Here is a 26,024-nt window from a genome sequence, read left to right as displayed (position 1 = left end):
AAAGCACTAGTTTATGGAGATATATAAAGTGTCTATTATTCAGGCTAGGAAGGGTGAACATTAATCTGCAAGTAATAGAATATGATCAAAGGCTTCTGGGCAGATGGGAAACATGCACCAAGTGGTATTTTAGAAAAAAATTAATCTAGTGAGATTTGGAATATGGAACAAGAAAGAAAAAGAGTGTAACCAGGAAATGATTCTGAAAACCTTCGCTACCTTCATTCTAGTTTGACTTACAAAACTGTTGGGAGTCGTGTTTGCTTTGTGAAACTTTTCTTTTCAGCTATGAACCACTTTCTTTAAAGTATTATCTCAAACCCTAATAAAAAAATAGATGAAAGAAAAATTATCTGGTTAATGGAGGAGAAGAAGCAGAAGGGCTCCAAATAAGAGCAAGAAAACTGGTCTGTAATATACAGATCCTGGGAAAGAAGCAAGGACTAAGAAAGCTTTAACTTTACCAGGGACATAGGAAATAATTTTCAAGTTGCATAATGCTGAATGGTCTATTAACCGTAAATGATATGGTTTGGCTCTGTGTCCCCACCCAAATCTCATCTTGTAGCTCCCGTAATTCCCACATATTGCGGGGGGGACTAAGTGGGAGATGATAAAATCATGGGGGTGGGTCTTTCCCATGCTGTTCTCATGATCGTGAACGGGTCTCATGGGATCTGATGGTTTTAAAAATGCGAGTTTCTCTGCACAAGCTCTCTTGTTGCCTGCTGCCATCTGTGTAAGACATGACTTTCTCTTCCTTGCCTTCCACCATGATTGTAAGGCTTCCCCAGCCATGTGGAACTGCGAGTCCAATTAAACCTCCTTCTTTTGTGAATTGCCCAGTCTTGGGCATTTCTTTATTAGCAGCATGAAAACAGACTAATACAGGACACATGAAATAATTTTCATGTTGCATAACACTGAATTGTCTATAAACCACAGAGATGTGGTCATCTGAAGTTACTGAAACAGGATGTTAGGAAGCTAAAAGGAAACCTAGGTTTCAGCACCCAGTGGGGCTAACCAAAAGCAATATGGCACATGACCTTTGTGTATATCAGTCTCACTTCTAAATTTACCAGAAAAACAGAGGCGAAAGAGACAAGTAGCCAGGACTTAAGAAGTATTTTCTTTGACCTAGCATTGTGAAAATGACAAAACTTGCCTGGTGACAGCCCTTCAAGACAGCTAATGTGACTCACTCTATTAATGCCATGCCCGACAATATTTCCTATTTCCTTCTCATTCACCACAATGGTATACTGAACCAGTTATTATGTTTTGAACCACATTACTCTCTCTAGGGTGAAATCTCTATTCTTCACAGATTAAAATGAACCATGATCCAGTCTAGATTTCAATTAGTTCTTACTGCCCACTCTGGAGCCTCTATTGTTTTTGATATTTAAAAAGTTTACATTATTAATAATCAAGAAAATGCAAATTTAAACAATGGGATAAAATTTCACACCCAGGAATTTGGCAATAATTTTAGAGACTGGCAATATCAAACGTTGGAGAGGATAGGGAACATGGTGCTCTTCAAACGGAGTGGGTAGAGTGGGTAGGAGGATAATTTGATTCAATCACTTTGGAAAACAGTTTGGTATTTCACAATACAGTTAAACATATCCATAGAATATGACCTAACAATTATTTTGTGTGTGTGTTTAAATTATTACATTGTGTGTGGAACAAGTAAACACTATTAAGTGAATGATGAATTGTTAATGAATTATAGATAAAATATATTTCTCATGAGATACTTGAATATTTTAAAGTATGGCTACTGTATTAGGAAATATGTTTTCTTCTGCTTTTTTGTATTATGGTGATGAAGTAAAATGCCTTTTTAAACTTTTTTAGAACTTAATTTTTATTTCAATAGTTTTTGGGGGTACACATGGTTTTTCATTACATGCATAAATTCTTCAGTGGTAATTTCTGAGATTTTGATGTACCTGTCACCCAAACAGTGTACACGTGTACACTGCACCCAAAAGGCAGTTTTATATCCCTCACATTCTTCCCAGTCTTCACCCTCATGACTCCAAATTCCATGATATCATTCTTATCTCTCTGCATCCTCATAGCTTAGTTGTAACTTTTAAGTGAGAACATACTATACTTGACTTGCCATTCCTTGGTTACTTCACTTAGAATAATGGCCTCCAGCTCCATCCAAGTTGCCTCAAAAGACATTATTTCATTTCTTTTCATGGCTGAGTAATATTCCATGAGGTTTATGCACACCGCATTGTCTTTATCTACTCATTGGTTGATGGCCATTTAGGTTGGTTCCATATCTTTGCAATTGGGAATTGTGCTGCTATAAACATATGTGTGCAAGTGTCTTTTTCATAGAATGATTATTTTCCTCTGGGTAAATACCAAGTAGCACGATTGGTGGATTGAATGGTAGTTCTACTTTTAGTTCTTTAAGAAATCTCATACTGTTTTCCATAGTGGTTGTACTAATTTACATTCCCACCAGCAGTGTAAAGTGTTCCCTTTCACCACATCTACTCCAACATTTACTGTTTTTTTACTTTTTAATTATGACCATTCTTGCAGGAGTAAGGTGGTATCTTATTGTGGTTTTAATTAGTATTTCCCTGATAATTAGTGCTGTTGGGCATTTTTTTCATATGTTTGTTGTCTGTCTGTATATCTTCTTTTGAGAATTGCCTATCTATGACCTTTGCCCACTTTTTGATGGGACTTTTTTTTCTTATTGATATGTTTGAGTTTCTTGTAGATTGTGAGTATTAGTCCTTGGTCAGATGCACAGTTTGTAACTATTTTCTCCCACCCTATGGTTGTCTGCTTGCTAATTATTTCTTTTGCTGTGTAGAAGCTTTTTAGTTAATTTAGATACCATTTATTTAATTTTGTTTTTGTTGCATCTGCTTTTGAGGTCTTAGTCATGAATTCTTTGCCTAAGCCAAAGTCTAGAAGATTTCTTGATGTTATATTCCAGAATTTTTATGGTTTCAGGTCTTAGATTTAAGTCTTATCCACCTTGAGTCGATTTTTGTGTGAGATGAGAAATGAGGATCTAGTTTCATTCTATGTGTGGCTTGCCAGTTTTCCAGTACCATTTATTGAATAGGGTATCTTTCCCCAATTTATGTTTTTGTATGCTTTGTTGAAAATCAGTTTGCTGTAAGAATTTGGCTTTATTTCTGGGTTATGTATTCTGTTCCATTGGACTACATGCCTACTTTATAGAAGTACCATGCTGTTCTATTAACTATAGATCTGTAGTATAATTTGAGGTTGAGTAATGTCATGCCTCCAGATTTATTCTTTTTGCTTAATATTGCTTTCACTATGCAGGCTCTTTTTTTGGTTCCATATGAATTTTAGGGTTTTTTTCTCCTAGTTCTCTGAAGAATGATGATGGTATTTTGATGGGAATCTGTAGACAGTATGGTCATTTTCACAAGATTGATTCTACCCATCTGTGAGCATAGAATGTATTTCCATTTGTTTGTGTCATCTATGAGTTCTTTCAGCAGTGTTTCATAGTTTGCCTGGTAGAGATATTTCACTTCCTTGGTTAAGTATAATCCTAGAATTTTTTTTTTGCAGCTATTGTGAAAGGGAATGAGTTCTTGATTTGATTTCCAACTTGGTCAATGTTGGTTTATAGTGGTGCATTGATTTCTGTACATTGATTTTGTAACCTGAGACTTTATTGAATTAGTTTACCAGATTGAGGAGCTTTTTAGATTAATTTTAGGGTTTTCTAGGTAAATGATCATATCATAGAGAAGAGTAACAGTCTAACTTCCTCTTTTCTGACTTCGATGTCTTTTATTTCTTCCTCTCATCTGATCACTCTGGCCAGGATTTCCAGTGCTACGTTGAATATAAGTGGTGAAAATGGGCATCTTCGTCTTGTTCCAGCTCTAAAAGGAAACACTTTCAACTTTTCCCCCTTCAGTATAATATTGATTGTTGGTTTGTCAGATATGGCTTTTATTACTTTAACCTAAGTCCCTTCTACCTTGATTTTGTTGAGGGTTTTTATTATAAAGGACGCTGAATTTTATCAAATGCTTTTTCTGCATCTATTGACATGATCATAATGGAGACTAATTTTACACATTGCCATAAGATTCTCAAAAGTAAAACATACTTTGACTCTCTGACAAGGTAATAAACATATAAAATGATGTACATAGTATGTTTCTTTGTTTGTTTTGCCAAGGTAAATCCAGATTGCAATGAAAGAACATTCTCATAATAGAAACCATTTCTGCAATGAAGTTGGGTTTGACTCTAGATAAGGTGATATAAAGCATTAGAGTATTTTTTAGGCATAAGTTTATACATAATACTTCCATTAAGCAAATATTTAAGATTTGTTACTGGACATTTGTGAGGCAGAAAGAATGGCCATGATGGGAATAACTGTGCAGATGGTCTAGTTTAGCCCCCTCCAGCCCAGTGCCCATTCTGTTTCCACAAAGACAGGCTATAGGAGACTGTGGAGAGCAAGAAGGCACACCTTAACTTTTTAAAAAGTGTGACTAGATTCCCACTTAATTTGGTTCAGGCTTACATATTCCATTTTATTTTGCCCAAGACCATCAAAAGTAATACCAGATCAAGAAAAAAAAAAAAGCTCCTATATTTGTCATCAGTGTAGGTAGTCCTTCATTGTAGTAATAAATTTGAAAAAATAGTGTGTGTGTGTGTGTGTGTGTGTTAGATTTTTACATATTTTATGCTTTAGCTGACAGCCTCCATGTGAGAAGTTTAAATTCAGAAAGAATGTAATCTATTATATTTGGATCAGAGAATTCTTAACGTTATAAAACGAACTTATTAATGGTCTGAAAAAAATTATACAAAAAGTTCTTTCAGGTAGATGGAAGAATATTTAGAGAGCTTTAGGCTAGTAAAAACAAGTGATTAAAAAACATTTTGCTGCCATCTGTAAGCGAAGCATTCACTACTTAAAACAACCATCACTATGCTAAAAAAATTCAGTTTATTAAAATTATTCATATTTATTAAAAGTCACTTCTTTGGACTTTTAAAAATTTAAAATACAGATATATGCATATGTATGCATTTTAATTTTTCTATTATTTTATAAATAGCAACAAAATGATACTGCTAAGCTCTATATACATGATAGTTTTTAATGAGAAGAAATTTGAATTTATTAAATAAAGCAATATTAGAGGTCAGTCCTACTAAGACCAAACTTTTTGTTTAACCAAGACATCAAGCCACAATGTATCAAATCATTTCATGTGATATTCAGCACAACAAAATTCAAGAACACAAAAGAATCTGAATAGCCTCTTGACATTCCTTAATGAGATTTGACCAGCATTTTGAGTCTCTTTAAATCACAGCAAAATATATTCATCAGAGAGCCTCTTATATTTTCACTTAACCTCTGCATTTAACAATAAAGAAATACAAACATCATCAAAAGCTAGATCACTTACCATAAATGCCTGTAGAGATGCAGGGAAATGCCTGTGAATAAACCACAAAAATAACAATAAATATTAAAGAAACAACTCTACTCAACATCATATATCTCAACATCTATTTTGCTTGATAATGTGATGCCCTCTACTTACATACTCAGAGCTACCAGTTGGAGTAGGGGACAATGGAAATGGAAACATTTGATTAACTGGTAACTGGTAACTGTTCCCTATCAGCAGTTACATCAGCTTACAAGAACCAACTGCTAAGTTTTCAGGAATCTTAAATAAATGATGTCAAAACACAGATACTCAATAGTCAGAACTCATCCCTTTCTAATTGCTTTGCACATTTGACTATTACCTATGTATGTCTGTCATATGTGTATGGTGAAATACTACACAAGCCTCTTCCCAGCTTCATGGTACCTGATGTCACATCAGTGGCTCATAATCTGAAAACATCAACTAACATTCATGACCCATATCATGGGACGGTTAATAACACAAACTGTTATGGATACACATCTTAGGTAAAATTCAACAAAAGCATTCCGTGAAAATCAATGAACTATTTTGAATATATAATAAAGAGTATTACAGATACTATTATATCTGTAAATTATGTGCTACACATATTTTATGTCAGTAACATGAAAAATAAGCTTATATAACACATACACCTCTTTTGAGAGCAAATCTTTAAACATTTACCAGCACACTACTGCTTATACTATATTTTGCTTAGTAGTGTTTATAGAATTTGATTGAAAAAAACAAATTGACAAATGTAAATGTGTAATTTACTCTAAATTTGGCTTTGTAGCTGTAGAAAGTGGTCCGAGTGTGGCAGCTTTCCCTGCCAATGGATTTCTGTATAAATTCAACCAAGTTGTTTTACTCTTTCTGGTCTGTATTTTTCAATTGTAAAATGAAGGTGATAATTCCCACCATACAGAAGTGTGTTGGGGGCTGTTGGTGGGAATGTAAATTAGTAAAACTTCTACAGAAAACAGTATGAAAATTTCTCAAAGAACTAGAACTAGAACTACCATTCCATCCAACAATCTCACTGCTCAGTATCTACTCAACGGAAAAATATTATTTTTTTAAAAACCTGTATTCCTTTTATTCACAGCGCTATTGACAATAGTAACAATATGGAGTCAACCTAAGTCCATCAATGGAGACTTGGATAAAGAACAGATGGTAGGTGGAATACTACTCAGCCATAAAAAAGAATGGAATCATGAATTTTGCAGCCACATAGATGGAACTAGAAGGTATTAAGTAAAACAACTGTTACATAAAGACAAATACCACATGTTCTCATTTTTAGTGGGAGCTAAAAAAAATGTGTACACATGGACATAGAGAGTGGAATAATTCACTGAAGACTCAGAAAGGTGAAAAGCGGCAAGGGAAGAGAAATTACCTAAAGGGTACAGTGTACACTTCACCATTACACAATATATTCATGTAACAAAAGTGCACTTTTACCTCCTAAATCTATAAAAAGTGAAAAAAAAAAAAAAAAGAAATGTGCTGTTGGAATTAATGACAGATTTTTTTTTTTTTTTTTAAAGTTACTGGCACTATGTTAGAATCTAAAAACTGCAGCTGCTATGGACCATAATAGCCAACATTATTATTGAGGTCAATAATAATAAAATAGCTAAGTCATTTTTGTTTATATCTTTTGGTTAAATGTGTATTGCCTTTTATTTCTGTTGACACTATTACATAGCCTATGTTTGTTCACTCCCTTTGCAAGATGCCATGTTAAAAAGGTCAAAATCTATGTGATTTTGTTTCAGAGAGTAGAAATTGGCTTTGTTAAGCTCAACTATTTGTCTGTAAAATGAGATCTGCTTTTCTCTGCTCCTGTGGAAGACTTTACTATTAATAGTAAATTCTACTCTTCAAAATGAGAAGGCAGAACAGTTTCTGGAACATAGTAGATGCTCTTTTTAAATTAAATTTATGAGTCAATACTTGGATTCCAAGGGTTCTTAAGGTGCCAGTAACATCTGAGGAATGTTCTTGAATGACTTAATCATTCAGTGATACAGATAATGAAGCAACAGCGTAACACAAATTCTGAAAGCGTTGTAGGCTCTTTACAAGTATTCACCAAGACTACCACTAGGCGTTACTCTCCATTTGGAAATTAGCTGCAAGCTTACTGTGAGATGCATGTTACTATTGGGAAGGACTCCGAGTTCAGGAATAGTCTACTAAAAATATAAACTGGACAGTATTCAGTGTCATTCCTATATTTGTGCCATGCCATTCGTGTTCCAATGTACCTTTTAAGTGGGATAGAAGTGAGTTTACAGCTTAAGCCCCAGGAATTCCACGGGAGCAAAGTGAACATGTGAGCATCATGTATCTCACATTTGGAGAGAAAAAAAAATGTTTGAGAACTGCTGCATGGAGTCATCAAGGTGTAGAAAAGGCAAGATTTTACCTCTGCCTTCTTAGGGTTCTTCAGTTGTGGCTGATAATTAAATTGATACAAGACATATCTACAGGACAAAAAAAACATACAAATTCAACTCAAGTTTTATGTGGCATTGGAGGCTTCATAAGAAAATGAAGACTCAAAGATGCAGTTAGAGTTGAACACATATACTAAATTGGACAGAGAGTAGATTATGAAGATGTAACAAGGTAAAGGGCTTGGGCTAGGGTAGTTAATTGGGTAAAGTGACAAGAAAGATAAGAGTTAGTTTAACAAGGTGTGTTTATACAGATTTCCATGGCCTCAATTTCTCATCCTTGATGATAAGAATGACACTTTCCTTCTAGTACAGGGAGGATATATTTCACATGGAAACTGTATCTCCTCCTTTTAAAAAGGACTGCAAGAGTGTTCTTCTTGCACCTGCTCTTATTTTTAAGTGCCTTTGACTCAAAATAGTCAATGTGCCAGAGGGGCATATTTTGGGGTTGTGTGTTCTGAACTCTTTCAAAGGGAAAGCCAGAAGATAGCAAAATGTTTTCAACAAGATGGCCCACTTTAAATCCCACCTTGGTGTCCTTCCAACTCATAACGTGGGGCAGTTTACTGAACTACTCTGAGCACTGTTTTTTCTTTAGTAAGTGGAAACTCTGAGTCCTGCCTCAAAGAGTTTGTAGGAAGAGTTAGAGAAATAAAGAACATGACATTGTGCCTGAGAAGCAGTAATACCTTGATTAATGATGACTCCTGGTATGGATGCTATGATGCCCACCAGGTTCCGTTTCAAAGAGGAACGTGTTGCTCCAGAGCAGAGCTTCCCAACCTGAGAACTATTGATATTGTGGACCAGATAATTATTTGTTCTCGGAGGCTATGTGACTTGCGGGAAGTTTAGTAGCACCCCAGATGCTACCAGCTAGATGTCAGTAGCATCTTTCTAGTTGTGCTAATCAGAAATATTTCTAGACATTGTCAAATGTCCCCAGGTTAAAAATCACTGACCTGGAGTCTAGGACCTAGAACCCAGCAGATAGCCTTCAACCACCATCCTGTTCAAGGACTGCCTCAACTATAAAAAGCCACCTCACCCAGAATCATGCCCCTGCCCAGGACACCAATAACTGATCAGTGAAGTGGTACAAGGTCTGGCCATCTTGGCTCATCAGCACAATACTAAAGGGTTCTTCCAGCTTCAGAGCTCTTCACTGAGTCTGTAGGGTCTGTCACTGGGCCTATATCCAGCTCACCTTCTCCCTCAGCCCACTCCTGCTTCCCCTCTCTCTCTTCCCCAGGTATTGACCTAAGGGCACTCCTTAATAAACATCTGGCATCCTAAACTCTGTCTTAGAGTCTGTTTCCTGGGAACTGATCTGAGCTAACTTCCATTCACTTCCCTCTTAAATACAGCTATGTGAATCTTTCTCCCATCAGATCTAGTAGAAGAAAAACATACTGCACAGTTAATGACAAGTTTCATTTGCCTTATCCCTCAGCTCTATCTTGGAATCAATCATGCAACTTAGTAATTGAGTCTGAATGTACCAACTGCCTTGTCTGTTTTAACAAGGACAAATAGTTTCATCTGTAAATGACATCGTTGCCTTGAATGTGAAAGTAAACGGTAGTGTAATAGAGGATGATTTTGGTAATATTATTGCATTAATTCAAACAAAAAGGCAATGATAAAGCAGAGATAAAAATACAGTATCATGGAAGAAATTCAATTTATGTGAAATAACTTCGCATAGAATTCTTCTTAACTAAGCTTACTCCATTAATCATTTTTTATTACTTGAGAGAAAGAGACAGAGACAGAGAGAGACAGATTGAGAAAGGGCAAGTGAGCAAGCAAACTAAGGACTTTTGCAGCATAGTTTGTGTTCTTTGCCATAATAAACTTCTGATGGGGCCATAAGAAGGGATTGGCATGAGATTATTTCAAAGCTGAATTTAACATAACCACCTTCCATGTAAATACTCTACCACGGAGGAATGACAGACTGTACCAAAACCCAGGCCAGGTGTATTTGCACATAACTCAGCAACCACCACTAGAATTTGGAGAATGACATTAGCAACCCAATTTGTGAGGCTCCAGATTCCCCTTCCAGCAAACTTCAGAAGCAGTAAGTCTCCATGCTAATCAGGCCTGAGCATCCAGCCTTCAGAAATTCTCGGGAGATTAAAGAAAAAATCATTTGAGGCTGGGGCAGACAAACTGCTTTAGAGAAGGAATTAGAGACCAGCCTGGGCAACATGGCAAAACCCTGCCTCTACTTAAAATACAATTAGCCAGATATGGTGGCACACGCCTGTAGTCCCAGCTACTCAGGAGGTTGAGGTGGCAGAATCACCTGAGCCTGGGACATTGAGGCTGCAGTGAGTCATGATGGTACCACTGCACTCCAGCCTGGGCTACAGGAGTAAGACCCTGTCTTTTTTTTAAAAAAAAAAGAATCATTTGACTTAGAGTGGAAAGAGAATTTTTTCTTATGTGAAATTACAGATTGGGCCCCAAGTGAGAAATGCTTTCATAGCCCACTACGCTTGGCCTCACTCTTCTTTACGTGTCGGTTATCAGCATAGTGAGTTTGCTATCATGCCTTTAACTGGGATGCAGCATTTTCCAAACCATGGTATACCTAACTCTAGAAGTATGAAAGATATTTTGAGGTGGTGAACAGAAGGGCAATACCCATTTAAATGTGATATTTACATTTTTCTGAAGTCTTCATCCCTCCTTCTATACATACCTTTCCCATATAATTTTGCAGTTCCTCTGCAATAGACTAGATGTTTGGGTCCCCTACAAGATTCACATGGCAAAACTCTGGTCCCACTCTCATGGTGCTTGGAGGTGCAGCCTTTGGGAGGTGATTAGGTCATGAGGGTAGAGGCCTGCTGAGTGGGATTAGTGTCACTAGAGGACATTAGAGGCCAGAGAGCTACTTAGCTCTTCTTTCTACCATGTGACAATATAAGCCTGAAACATGGAAAAGGGCTCTCACTATCACCTGGCTATGCTGGCACCCTGATCTTAGATTCCCAGCCTCCAGAACTGTGAGAAATATATGTTTGTTGTTTAAATCACAGTCTATAATGATTTGTTATGCCTCCTGAACCTAGTATGACACTCCGTGAGGGGAGTGCTATGAATGTGATGTTTGTGTCCATCCCCTAAATCCATACGCTGAATCCTAATTCTCAGTATAATGGCATTAGGGGGTGAAGCCTTTGGGAGGTAACTAGGGGATAAGGGTGACACCCCTCCCTCATGAATAACATCAGTGCCCTTATAAGAAGAGACATGAAGGAGTTGATCTCTTTCTCCACCATATGAAGGCACAGAGAGAAGACAGCAGTCTACACACCAGGAAAAGAGCTCTTGACAGGCACCAAACCTGCTGGCACCTTGATCTTGGACTTCCCAGGCTCCAGAACCATGAGAAATAAATGCTGTTTAAGCTGCTCAGACTATGGTATTTGTTACAGCAGCCTGAGCTGACTAAGACAGAGGGGATATATTTTTCTTCATCCCATTGATGATAGACTTGAGTATGTGACTTGATTTGGCCAATGGGACAATATTGGACATTTAGGTTAAAACTTTTGCACTCCTGTCTTGGGAGGAGAGCAGTGAGAAGACTGTATCATAAGAACATGCCTCATATAGCTACTGGTCCAGGGAGGCTGAGAGACAAGTGGAGTAGATGTAGTAAAGCCAGGCTGAGATCAGCTATGCCCAAACCAACCCAAAGCCATGTGAGCAAGAAATGCTGACTATTGCATATTACTGAGTTCTTGAGTGGCTGGTTATATATCATTACTGTAGCAATGGCAATATATAAATAGCTAAAACTGTAAGTTATTATAATTTATTAAAACAAGTAATGCTTATTTTCCATTTATGATAAGGGTAGTTTCCTTTGAAAACAAAAATTGCTTAAAGAGTCCATTCGAATATTAGGTAAACCAAAAGACGGAATGTAAATGACCAAAATTAGGAAAATACTGATGCATTTGACATGGAAAGCAGGAGCACAGGTTACTCACTAGCTACAGGTCTGGGAGTCAACAGCATATGCCCTCAGCACCTCTGTATCCACATCTATAAATGAGCAGTGCTGGGCTAGATTATGTGATGCTGTGAACCAGCCTCTTAACCTTCTCTGTAGCTCAAGATAAGGTGATAGAGAGACAGGCAATTTTATAGTATCCTGAATGCCTCACAGTGTTTGGACATGGGAGGCAGTAGCACTGCAGTAATAATAGTTGTCATTTCTTGAATTACTGAAATGTGCTGAGCACTGGACTCAGAGGTCTATGTGCATTATCTGATTTGTTCTCATTAACAAGACTGTGATAAAAAACAGATAGCCCGCTTTCTATAAACACGGAGAAGAGAAAAGCTAAGAAAGAAAACTTGTCCAAGGTCACAGAAAAAATACTAAAGGATTTCTTTATCTCGTATAAAGAGTAGTTGATTCTATTTTTTAACTACACAAATAGTACATGAATACAAGGCTCCAACAAGACAGGCATCAGCAGATCGCAGTGAGAACAGTTCTCCTGCAGCCACAAACTTCCCCTCCTCTAACTCACTGACAACACCCTCCTTGAGGCCATCACTGCCAAGAGTAGAGTGAGAATCCTTCCGCCGCATTCATTTAGATTTTAAAGAGTAAATAATGGCATGTCCTCTTCCTCATCCCAACCCTGTAATCACCTCCCATCATCCTTTAATAAAATTCAAAGTCACAACCATGACCTCCAATCTTCCCTTCTTAGCCCCTCCCTTCCACTTTCCCCTGCTCTTGAGTTCCAGACACACTGGCCTCCTTTTGTTCTTCAAATGCACAAAGCATGATTCTGCTCCAGGACCTTTGGCCTTGCTGTCACCTCTGTCTTACAAGCTCCATTTCCCAAGTACTCCCTGGTTTTCTCCCTTGTTCCTTTTAGATGTTTGATCAAATGTCACCTCCTCAAAGAGCTCTTCCTACCCTCCAGCTAAATTACTCTCTATTGCTTAGCCACCTTTGTATCCCTTTACAACTCCTATCAGCACCTGACACAGTTTTCTTGTTCACTGGCTCCCCAACTTCAATTCCCTCCTTCCTGAGATGCAAACTCCTAGGAAGACCTTGGCTTTGTTTATTGCACCTAGAATGGTGTCTGGAATTCAATAAATATCTGTTGAGTAGATAAATGAATACATGATTAAGTTATAAGATCTATTCAAGCATAGCCTTATTTTTCTTCTATATAAATTGGAGCCTACATTGGGTTTTATGTCCTGGAACTAGCCTTTTGTCATGTAGTAGATCATTCAATGTCACTGTCTATTGATGTATCTCACATGTTTCTAATAGCACATTGTAGTCTATAGCATGATTATACTATGTTGATTTAACTACTGCCACATTGATGAATATGTAGGCTGTGTGTGCATTTTGCTGTAACACATAAGCTGGCAACCCATATTTTTTTTGTTTTGTTTTTGAGACAGGGTGTCACTCTATCAACCAGGTTGGAGTGCAGAGGCACGATTATGGCTCACTGCAGCCTCAACCTCCCTGGGCTCAGGTGATCCTCTCACCTGAGCCTCCTGGATAGATGTGAATACAGGTACATGCCACCATGCCAGGTTAATTTGTGTATGTTTCATAGAAACAAGGTCTCACTATGCTGGCCAGGCTGGTCTCTAAATTCTGGGTTCAAGCAATCTACCTGCCTTGGCCTCCCAAAGTGCTGGGATTACAGGCATGAGCCACTGCACCCTTGTGTTTTTTTAAGAGACAGGATGACACTCTCTTGCCAGGCTGAAATGCAGTGGCACTACCACAGCTCACTTCAGCCTCAAACTGAAACTATTAAACTTTGCCCACCTCAGCCTTTTAAGAAGCTGCGACTATACACACACACCACTATGCCTGGTTAAGTTTTTAAAGTTTTTGGAGAGATGAGGGTCTCGCTAAGCTACCTACTCTAAGTCTCCAACTCCTGGCCTCAAGTAATCCTCCTGCCTCGGCCTGCCAAAGTGCTGGGATTCCAGGCATGAACCACCACATCCAGCCTTACAATCAATACTCTAGATGTTTCTACTTAATATATTCTGGTAGGATCTATTCCTAAAAATAAAATTAACCCACTTAATCATTAGGTTAAAGAAAAAGCACATTTAAATTTTTGAAAATTATACCAAATTGCTCCTCTTAAAGTTTTTTTCAATGTAAAATCTCTTTAACAGTGAAAAGTAGTCAATAATTCACTTTTCCCCCATTGCATGGGTAAGTATAGTACAAGGACGCCATCTCCTTCAAAAACGGCATTCCAAAGTGCAAACCCTATTACAAGGCCCATCCCACCCACAAGGCTAACTGACCCAAAGGCCAAGGTTATTTGTAGGAGACTGTGAATGAGATCACATGGAAACGGCCAGAGAAGTGTTTGGAGTGCAGCGTGCAAGCTCACCGAGGCACTATAATTATAAGCAATAACTTGGTTTCTTTTTGTTTTCTTCATTATACCTTGGAAATAGCTGTCGTAAAGTCATTTATTGCCAGCTGCTTTCATGTTTATGACTATTCGACTCCATGCAGTATACAACCAACTATTACATGGCCGTGAAGAGTAGCAGTCCTTTTAAACTTTTTATTTTCTGAGAAGACAGCTGGATTAGTTTCACCATGAATTTATTAGGATGCAAAACGTTGGAACCAGCAAATGGAAGAACTTGATTTTTGCCTGAGCTTGGTTGTGTGACTGGGAGGAATGTCTTACTGTAAATTGTACATATGTGAAAAGGAGAACAGGTCTCCATAAACCTGCTGAACCCAAGAGAATGTGCATTCTGTTCTCAAATCTTGACATCTGTAGACTCCCTTTATATAGAAGCAAGGGGAAGAAACAAAGATGAAAAGCCAAATAAAACCCCTGCTCCTATTAACAGCAAATAGGAAAGCTTCTACTGGAACAAAATATTCCCCAAATGGTGACTCTTCAACGACCTTAATCACCTCTAATTTTGTAGGTATGCCCTCTCCATCTTCCTTTAAAGTAACATGTACCAGGCACATTCTGTGTACCCGGCCGTAAGAGGAGGGAAGGGCAGAGGAATGCTCTCAGGTGACTGCTGGTGCAGAGCCTGGGGAAAATGGACGAAGGAGCCAACTTTTTCAAATCCCCTAGGAAGTAAATCACCCACTTGAGACTGAAAGGCCCACAGCTCATGGCCATTGCCAGGCCTAACTGACCCTGAAAGCGGGGGCCTCCTGGGCTGAAGAAGGGGTTTACATGACAAGGAGAAGCCTCGTACACACAGGAACTGGAGACAAGAGCACAGGACTGAATGTCCACGCTAGGAGCATTCCTCAGGGTGGCTCTAAGGGACACAGTTGGTGCGTCATCCTTCACCATGCTCACGCACCCCTGTCCATGATTTGCCACCCATACAGCATCTGCCAGAGGACTGCCCCCTTAACTCTGCCCTCTTAACGCTTTTAGTGCACGGAGTTCAGGAATCAAATTCTCCCCACAAGCAACTGGTTACTGATGGGTGAGGAATGGGAGGGTGCAAATACTCCCTTGCTTTTGCCCTGGTGGGGACAATGCTGCAGGGTGACCTTCACTGTCCAGAGAGCAACTCCAGGGCTTCAGCAATCACCTGGGATTTGCCCCGACACCCACTCTTCCTTTCCCTCTCGTTTCTTCACGTCTCACCTGTTGTGTTTTCTAGGACCACTTCATCACAAATCTCTTTCCCCCAAATTCTTACCTTAGAGTCTGCTTCTGAGGAAACGAACCCAGGACATTTGATATTGTTATTTCCCTTGGTGTGGCTGGCAGCAGAGCTTTTAAAGTGAAATAAACCTGCAGGGTTATTTTGGCAGAACCTCAGGGAAACAGAGCACTTGGTCATAACAAGCTAGTCTCAGTAAGTAGGAGAAGGAAAATCTGGTAAATCTTTATAAAGCCCCAAGAAGGAAGAAAGGCCCTGCTGAGATCTGGCTTAAAACCCAGGAGGAGCTGCCAAGGATAAACAACTGGGAAAAAGATTCAGCGAGCGGCCTCTTAAGAAGGCCCCTTAACCAGCCCCTTAAGTAGAAGGCAGTGCTCCTTGGGACTCTGTCTAAACAAATCCAAGTGGAGGTTATTATGGATTCTTGGTTTTGAGTCGAGCCCTGGTTTTCTTAACCAGTTATACCCTCCAATATCTCTTAATTAGAAAGTTGGAGGTCTGACTTCTAGGAGAAGCATTTTTAAAAATCCACTCACAACAGCCACAAGGCAACAAACACAGATGGTCTCAGAGAGAAGCAGTTTCCAACCCTTAACAGGCTCGGGTGGTGAGGTGATGAAGAACCTGGGGCAGGTGCTGTGGATAGCGCAACGCAACCTTTTCTCACCCAACTTGGTCTCAGATCCTCTCCAGGACTCACTAACAGGCCGCTAATAAACTGAACAGCTGCTAGAAGGGAGACAGAATACACTTTCAACAAATATTTACTGAAAGATCATAGAAATGGGCAGAATAACCAGGAGCTCCAGCTATCAGGCTCTTCTCCTCTTAAGGCTTCACAAAACAAGTAGGAAGAAAGATCCCACCTTGTAAATTCTACAGCTTCCAGGATGATTTTAGATGGGCTTTGCTGTCTCTCGTAATAACCAAGTAACTGACGAAAGGCATTATGATTATTCTTATCCCCAGACTGGGTGAGTAACCTCCCCAGACTCACACAGTGGTTAAGAAGAAAAGCCCAGACAGAAGCCTGATCTTTTGACTCAGAATTCTAAGCACTTTCCGCTGCAGAACAGAGTCAGTGAGGTCAAGGGAAGAAGGGGAAGAGAAGAATTCATCTTGAGCACCCTCCGTCCTTGAGAAAGGACTGGATAGAGATGGGAATTCTTTTTCAGCATCCACAGTTCTATGTGCCACCTACCAGATCTTAACAGCATTAAACACGTCCTCAAACTGAAGATTAGCGTGACTTTCCTCCAAGAAAGAGAAGAAAACTATCCGCCATTATAGTGCTGCTCAAACTTAAGCTGCATCAGAATCACCTGGAGGGCCCAACTACCAGTTTCTCATTAAGTCTGCAGCAGGGCCCACGAATTTGCATTTCTAATGATCTCCCAGGTGATGTTGCTGTTGCTGGCTCCCAGGACCAACCACACTTCTTTTTTTCCTTTTTCTTTTTCTTTTTTTTTTTTTTTGAGACAGTGTTTCACTTGGTCACCTGGGCTGAAGGACAGTGGTGCAATCATGGGTCACTGCAGCCTTGACTGCTAGGGCTCAAGTGATTCTCCCATCTCAGCCTCCCCAGTAGGTGGGACTACAGGCATGCACGAGCACACCCACCTGATATTTATCATTAGTACTCATAGAGATGAGGTCTTGCTGTGTTGTCCAGGTTGGTCTCAAACTCCTGAACTCAAGCGATTCTCCTGCCTCCGCCTTCCAAAATTCTGGGATTACAGGCGTGAGCCACCACACCTGGCCCCGGACCACGCTTTGAGAACTGTTGCTCTATCCATTTCTAATCAAAGGTTTTTTCCCTTTATTTTATTTTATTTTTGTCCAGTTGTACCAGATAATTGTAGCCCAGGCTGCATCCCTCTCGTATCCAGCACAGTCTCTCTTCCCTGGGATGAGCTAAGGTTCTTTTCTGTGTTTACTAATATGTCACAGAACCACATAATTGGAAAAGGAGCAGACTGCTAGTTTACCAACACATATGCAGATTTTTATGCCTGCAGATTTTTGACACCTCTGTTTTATCCCTTAAAATATCAGCATGTTCTCTCTACAAATTGGGCAATTCCACTTCATCCCCTCCATGATTTCATGGTGTGAATTGAAAACATTACATAAATGAAGAGATGTATTTCCACGTGAAGACAGCCACTTCTTAAACCAATCACATGTGCAAACACCTGACTCCATATTTATGAAAGTCAAGTGAAACTCTCTTGGCAGCTGCCTAGGACCTAAACTCTAGTATGGTTCATGACGATTGAGGGCTTTAAACAAATGAGTTGTGATTATGCAGCTTGATTCAATATGTAAAAGTAATAAATTCTTCTTTCCTTAGTCACAAAGGAAGACATTAGTCAAGGCTAATGCACACTTTATATTTAACAAGGGAATTAATTAGGGAATAATGACCAAGAAAGAGGTGTCTAAAGGACACACCCTGCAGAAATGACTAAAATAAAGGAAAGCAAGAAAAGAAAGAGAGAAGGAAATTGACTGTAGTCATATTTCCCAAGTTAAAAATTGCTACTCGTGGCCTGAAAATGGCTGTGCTTTGTGGGCCATCAATCACTGTGAAGAGCTTTATCAACTGGAGTCTATTATGGAAATGAGCAAAAAGAACAAGACGGGAGCAGCCAGTCTGCAAGGAGATATGACAGCTCAGGCCCCAGGAGGTAAGTTATGGCTGCACATTTCCCAGTGTTCACCGCATTAATTCAACCAGCAACCACAAGGAGGGGAGCAAGCAGCTGGCCATTCACTAAATGCTCTGCGGGCCAGTGTTGGCTTCCGCACGGGGAGATAAGCAAACCATAAAGAGGAGCAGATACAGTTGTTCAAAGTGTGACAAACCCATAACTCACTAAGACAGGGTAGAGTGAATTTCCACCTACTCATAGGGAGTTAACTTAGTCCATACACTAGATTGTCATTCTTATTAGAAAGGTAATAAGGTCACTTATAGCATGGATTAATGGATGATGCATGGAAGAAAAGATGGAGGGACGGATGGGTGGCTGAACGGACGGAAGTCTTGACTTGATGAATACTTTTAGCCACCACTAGTTCTGCTAGACTTCGACTTCATCAAAAGTTTAATTTCACAAAGTAAAGAATTTCATTTTGAATCACAGTCTTAGGATTGCATCTTGATTAAAGACAAACAAAATAAAAATTATCCATAGCAGATTGTAACTCTATCTCAGCTAAAACTACAGCCAAGTGTTATATTCCTTTAAAGTGCATGGAAGGATTTCTGCCCATCGCTTTCCCTCTCCCTCCATGCCACTGTTTTTCATTCTCGGGATTCTCTAAAAGTGGGACAGTGCCTTCAACATGAAAAATGACAGTTTCATTAGTAACACATATCACTTAATATAATTGAGGAACATTTTTGAGAACAAGTTAGAAGCCAATGAATAGACAAGACTTGTTCATTAGAGATTTATTTCCCACAAGCTCCAAAGAAGTGTCCAAAGTTTCCTCACCCTACAAAATGGGTTCCCTTTGGAACTAACGTATCTTCGTGGGATCTCTAGCTCATATCCAGCTGCAAAAGCTGTAAATGATTCCTTTGGCCACTCTAGATTACTTTAAACGTTGTTTCAGTGTTTTTCTGGAAGAACAAATATCTAACTCTGAATTGCAATTGCCCCTGTAGTTATGTGTTCTAACTCCCGCATGCACCATGCCTGGCTCCTCTCTCCACCATTTTCTCACCCAAGCATCATCTAAACTTCTCCAGGGATAGGGAGTCCCCTCATTCACAAAGTGACATGGACGTGTACTTATCAAAAGTCAATGTGTATCCAATCACTTGGGTATATTGCTAAAATGCAAATTCTGATTCCGTTTATGTGGGGCAGGCTGAAACTGTTGCTAATGGGGTCCCAGGTGATGCTAATGTTACTGATCTGTGGACATATACAGAAGCAAGTAAACAGAAAATATTTTACTTCAGGCTCTACTTTTCATGATATCACTGGACTAATTCCAAACTGGGGAAGGCAGGGAGTAGGCGATTATTATTTTCACTTACATGGATACCTGAAGTGGCAGATCTTCAAACGCTACACAGAGGTTAAGAATAACCAGGAAGAGGCTGGATGATGAAGACTGTGCTCTACACTTGTAGCTTCTAGTAATACTGCCCTTTTTAAATACCTAATGCCTCTCATCCTGATAAGCACACTTGTCCTGTTCACATAAAATGTCATCATCACAGACTCAGTTGTTTCCTAGCAGGGCATTTTCATCTGTTTCTACTTGTCCATGGAACTTCCACAGCTTAGATCCATAGTCAATATATTCCAAAAATTGGGGCTGGAATAATTATCAAACACATACATGCAGAACAAGCCAAAGAAGATCTTGTTAAAATGAAAATTCTGTTTCAGTGAGTCTGGTGTGGGGTCTGAGATTCTGTATTATGAACATGCCCCCAGATGATACCAATACTGACAGTCTTGGGATTATGTTCCAAGTAGCGAGAGTTTTAGACTACCAACTCTTCAAACTAGGAACTTTCACAGTTCTGATCCCTCTACTGGTGTTGACCTTTATATCAGTAAAGTGTCCTATGCTGCAAATTACAGGAAACTTAACTTCAAGTAGCAAAGTATAAGACATGTATAGTCTTTTATACTTAAAAAAAATCCAGTGATATATATATATAACCTCAGGTTAGGTTTCATCCAGCTGCTCAATGGTGTCTCCAATTCTGTATTAAATGACTATTTGACTTTAGTTACTTGGATGCTGTGAACCACATGTATGTGAACATATATAGTAGCACGGGCGTGCTACCTGGTGAGGAAGTCAAATGGTCAGGCACTTTTTTGTGAGCTAAGAAAAAAGCTGAGGTATTCTTTTCTTGTCAGAATTGGGAATGGCTCTTCTTAGGTTGAGAGGAGGGCTGTATGGTGTGATTTCGGAAAACTCCTTCTAAAGACCATGATTCAGTGATCTGAGAGCCTTCCAAGAATTTAGTCATTATTAGAAGGATAGATTATTATGAACTTTAAAAAAATCCCACAAACATATGAATCTTGTCTCCTGCCTTCAGATTAAACCACACATCACCAGATAATTTACAATGCTTTAACAATCCCACGAAAGATTCTTGGAACTCTCAGTCAATATTAAATAACCCTCCCCAATCACATATAACTTTTCTCCCCTGTGTAGTTTTCAACTGAGGGGACCTCTTCCTTCCTTCCTCCTCCTCTACTGTCTCTCCTTCCACTCCCTCCTTGTTATGATTTGGTAAGATGAAGTCATCCTTAATGAGACACATTGAACCATTTTCATAAGATTAGAGCTACTAATCAATAACTTCTTAAGTTATTAAGGGGGAAGAAAATACCAGAGTTAATCTTTCCTTCACATGTGGCATATTTCCTTTAGTCTGGTAACTCCAGTCTTCCATTCAGAATTCTGAAGTGCCTGCAGTTTCAACCTTTATTCTCATTTACCTTTGACTTGAAGCAAAACTTGCCCCACCAAAAATAAATGTTTTATATTTTTATAGAGAAATGCCATGACATTTTGCATTCTGCAGTGAATGCACAAGCTTGCAAGATTATGTTGATGTAATGGTGGCTCTGCTCTCTCATCCAGGAATTGAAAGAGCAGAAGAAAAATGCAAATATTTTTGCCAAATTAAAGCAAGGAAAGACTCTTTTTTATACTAATGGACCTTTATTCTATTTTTCTTCTCTTGAATGATAATATGCAGTATTTTCTAGTTACTTATGGTGAGGGAATTTTTGGAACATTATTAGCAATGCAGATATGACCATCTTTGGGTACATTTTATTAGAGAGATTTTTAAGTATGTAATGACTCCCTATTATATTTTATGAGCTTTCATAAATGGGTCATTTGTCCAGATAAGAAATTTAGTTATAGAATGAACATAGAGATATATTTAGATCTTAATTACACAGGCCAGACCCACTGGCAAAGTCATTAGACATAGTAATTCCTGAGCTTCCCAGAAGAATGAACTGATCTTGAGAGAGCTCACTGGGGCCATTTTTCTGGCTTTAAGAGGCCTGAAATTTTGCCCTACAGTCTCAATAATTTAAATGGTGCCATATTCTCTGCTACAGTTCCAGAGAACTGTCAGTTTCCAGGTAGAAAACAAAGTCTGGATCTACAGTCTCCAACTTTGGAAAACTGATGGTTTATCTGGAGAAATCAATCAAAATGGAAATCACTTTAGACAAGGGTTTTCTTTAGCCTGAAATGTGCTGACACTTTGTTAGTTAACCGCTATGCTTTAGTGTTTTCGTTACATGTATTTATAATTGCTTGACAAGAGATGGCATAGTCAAAAGGCAACACATAAATATTGAATACGCTTGTATTCAATATCTCTATTAAATGAGCTGGAAATTCTTCCCTACTTGATCTTTTTTTCCCTTATTATAGCTTTTTTTTTTTTTTTTTTTTTTACAGTGCACATGTAAAATTATGTCCCATTGAACTTGCTTACCCTCTGCTCCACAGGTCCTCATGTATCTCATAGTCAGAAATAAAATTACAAAGTGTTAGGAGACTCCAGCTGCCAGAAACAACTAATATTGTTTACAGCTCTTTTTCCAACAGCACTTGCACCTTTTGGAGAACTAGTGAGAAACTAGTTTTGATCAATGTAGCAACTGAACTTTTCAGACATTCTTTGTCACCCACTAGATGGCAAGAATTCTGAGCAATGGAGAAGGAAAGGAGAGCGGTGGGTGGTGCTGACAACTTCCAGGAAGCCACAGGTGTGTCAAGAAGTGCAAGATACCCACAGCAAGAGCTCGATCAGAGGCACTTCCATCCAACACCCACTCTCATGATTCCAAGCAGCACCAAGGATTAAGCCATCTGTGCCTGGCCTCCTGCAGACCTACGGGCACTGATGGATTAATCCTAGGATTCAGCTCCCTTGAATGGCAGAGGGAAATTATGGGTTGGAAAATGAAGAATAAGCTTGCAAGAAAACACTGATGTTTCCCAGTAGGTGGTATTTTTTTCTCTACCTCCACACAGAGTCTAAAAACTCAGTTGTAGCCGCAGCATAAAATTATCACGATGTATGGATATAGCATTATATACTGGCTAAATAATTTGGGGACAATTCTAATACCAATCTTATTAGGCTAAACATTATATGTAAGGGATTCTGTAAGACTTATTCAAATCCATGCAAAGTTTTATCTATAGGATAAAGTATAGCTTTCAACGACAGATGAGAAAATTCAAAAAAATCTCTTTAGCAGTATGCAGCCTTTCAAAATTTACCTTAAGAAAGGAATTTGATGAAAGGATAAAAAACAGCACTTTCAACATCTAATTTTTTTTTTTCCATTGGCAGACGAAATCTGTTCTGGCAAATTCCTAAAGCAAGCCATTTCAGTAAAAGCAGAAATACTGTATGTGAAGAGTGATAAAATTCTCTTTACCAAAACTTCAGACTAACAATGCAAGATTTCAAATTATTGCAATATTTTGACAGGAAACTTGCAAATCATAATTTCTAAAGAATTTCTGTCTTGGTGACTTAATATCTGTGCGTACGTGCGTGCGTGCGTGTGTGTATCCTGGTGGCAATTGATTAACATGTAATATTCTAATCAGGTATTCACCTTCCAAAGATGACTACATCATCCACTATTATAATTGAATAGTAAAAGGTTAGCTAACAAGAAAATGATATATTACAGATTTGTCTCAACTGGTGAAAGGATTGGTATTCAAGATATGTGGTTTCCTAAAAAGACTGTAAGGCACCATTGCTCTTGCATGAGAGATATAGGAGAATTTAGAGCCTCTGGCAACAAGATATTGGAAGCCAAGCTGAGGTCCAGAGCTCTGTCTGGTCCCACGATCATATGTTGAATGGGACTCCATTCAACATGTCATCCAGGTGACTCCATGCCTTGATTTGCCTAGAGGTTTGTGAATTGAAAATGAACTTTTCCTGCAAGTGTGTTTGCAAAGGGAGGAACATCACTACATTTACAGGATGAGACTGGATGACTGTTTCGTGGCTACTTGCTCATGGTGTGTGTGTGTGACAGAATTCAGTCTGCGAATCACTTGTATTGTGACATAGAGTTTAATATGACAGTGAGGTATCAGTACATTTTTCACCTCTGTACCTCTGTCTATTTCGCCATGACCAGTGGCTAACAATATTTGCCAAATGGGCTTGATGGGTTTTGATGAAGCTGAAAGTTGTGAGCAGAAATAAAGTAACAAGGGAGGAATAGGTTGCTGAGGAAATTGACTCAGGAGCAGATATGCAAGATGATATTCCTCAAATATACTGAAGGAAGGCAACCCATTAACCACAAAAGACATGGTTTTTTAAATGTAATTACAAAATATACTATCAGCTCAAAAAATTAATGCTACCCTATGGTATATTTCTCTTTGTCAAGATCCACTAGATAGCAGTGGGCACTAGAAAGCTAACTATACAATAGTTCTGGGGTTTGGAGAGTGGTGGAGTAAGGCTCGTACTTGGCTGAAATTGTTTCTCCCATTACATTTATCCATGTCAGTTTAGTAAGAATTATCTCTTGCTTTAAAGTGTCTTTATTATTCCCCAACCATGTTTATCTATGCATTCTCAAAAAATCTTATAGAGAAACTAGAAGGAAAAAAGTATTTTTTTTAAGAAAAAGAAATAAAAGGAAACGAGAAAAAAATCCAGCCCAAGACAGAAAACAGGTCGGCCCAATGTTGGCAGCCAGTCTATTATCTCAGGTTCCGAGGTTGCACTTGGACTTGTTTACTTGGTTCAACCAGCCAGTTATCATGCTAGCTTAACACATGCTGTTGATGTTTCACGCACGGTCCCTGAAAGCTCACTGTTCCCATGCACATCAGTGCCTTCTCACTGCAAGCCCCTATGACTTTGGCTGTGTACGAGTGATGGAAAAAAGGTAATGGATATCAAGAGGGACAACTCTAGATGTGCTCATGCAGTCCATCAGAAGAATCCCAGGGGGATGGAGCCCTCCTCTAGGAATTTGTTTAATAATGTACCTGTATCAGATCCTGCCATTCTCATGACCACTTCCTCATTTTTCTATCAGTGCATCCGAGCATCACCTACAAAATCAACTACATGCATTCAGTTGGTCTCACTGTCTGCTTCTGGGGAAACCTCACCTCAAATGACGTACCTGTGCTCATATTGGTGCCATATGAAACAAATGTTCAAAACCATCTTTATCCTCTCACAGTTGCAAACCAATAATCCTTTCTCTTTATTGATTTTTTTCTGCATTCCATTGCTACATTCTGATTCTCCTACTTCAAAGAATTATACACTGCAGCATTGTGATGCTTACAACTTCATATCATCACTATTCAAGCAAAAATAAATTGCAAAATAAAAACCTTCCCTGCAACTTAATATACAGAAAATAAGGCAAAGATGTAGAGAAGTAAAATCGTAGGCAAGTTGATGCTCCACCCTTGTAATTTAACCATAAAAACGATGAGGGAGAGGTTTAGGATGTGTATTATGCTTCATTTGTTCTCAAATAGTGGTTATTTGATTGCACAGAGCCTCACAGAGTGTCCATTTTCACACAGCTGATCTATATCCAATCAGAACTGGCTTGTGTGGGAGCTTTCTAATAATAATAATAATTTAATTTTCTTATAGCTTTAATTATCAGTTGCAGGAAAGAAGAAAAGATAAAGAAAAAAAAGAGGCTTAATGCATTAATATCAGTCTTTTTGGAATTGAAACAAAAGAATAAATTTTCCCCAACCTGATCTGGTGGCAACTAGTTACTGTGAAACCAAAGAGCTTTCCCTGAAGCCGAATAGATAAAACGATTCAATTTTCACAAACCAACGTGCTCCACCTCTTAAAAGATTCCCTCCAGATTTCGTTTGCCAGACATACTCGAAGACAAATAGAAACATGACTCTCCGACAAATATTTACAAGTCTCCATAACACAGAGCTCTTTCCTCTCCACAACGTTTTGTGTATTTATACAGTGGCACATTCACTGTCACTGAAAGATGTCCTCTCTGGAGGCTAAGGGCTGGGGGGATCATTTCTAATGTGGTTTTATTCCACTGATCTCAATGGCTGAATGAAAGGCAAAGCTTTCATTTAGTGAGGACTTTGCTCGAAATCACTTCTGGAATCTTCACATACTTAGCCCCTTCCTCGTTTAAGGTCAAAAGGAAGAAGAGAAGATGTGACTTTACATGGAACTGTTGATAAAAGAGACTTTAAAAAACAAAGGGCTGGTATAGAACATGCATTTTTATTTTATTTTGTCTTGTACAAACCTCCATAAGCAAGTGGATACTACCAAGGCTGT

The 26,024-nt window shown here is 38.8% G+C and overlaps 1 protein-coding gene across 9 annotated transcripts in view; it reads right to left on the bottom strand.

The window, feature by feature from the left end:
* MACROD2 (mono-ADP ribosylhydrolase 2) overlaps positions 1-26,024 on the bottom strand; it is a 2,068,485-nt gene that overhangs the window by 617,291 nt on the left and 1,425,170 nt on the right. For all 9 annotated transcript variants that reach the window (XM_078371386.1, XM_078371387.1, XM_078371388.1 and 6 more), the window contains one exon: positions 5,475-5,505. In XM_078371386.1, the coding sequence (XP_078227512.1) occupies positions 5,475-5,505 (31 nt within the window). The remainder of the gene's footprint in view (positions 1-5,474; positions 5,506-26,024) is intronic.

Source organism: Callithrix jacchus, chromosome 5, assembly GCF_049354715.1.
Source record: "Callithrix jacchus isolate 240 chromosome 5, calJac240_pri, whole genome shotgun sequence".
In the NCBI taxonomy this organism is placed as follows: Eukaryota; Metazoa; Chordata; class Mammalia; order Primates; family Cebidae; genus Callithrix; species Callithrix jacchus.
The sequence above is the reverse complement of the archived record's forward strand: the minus strand, read 5'-3'. Positions and strand labels throughout refer to the sequence as shown.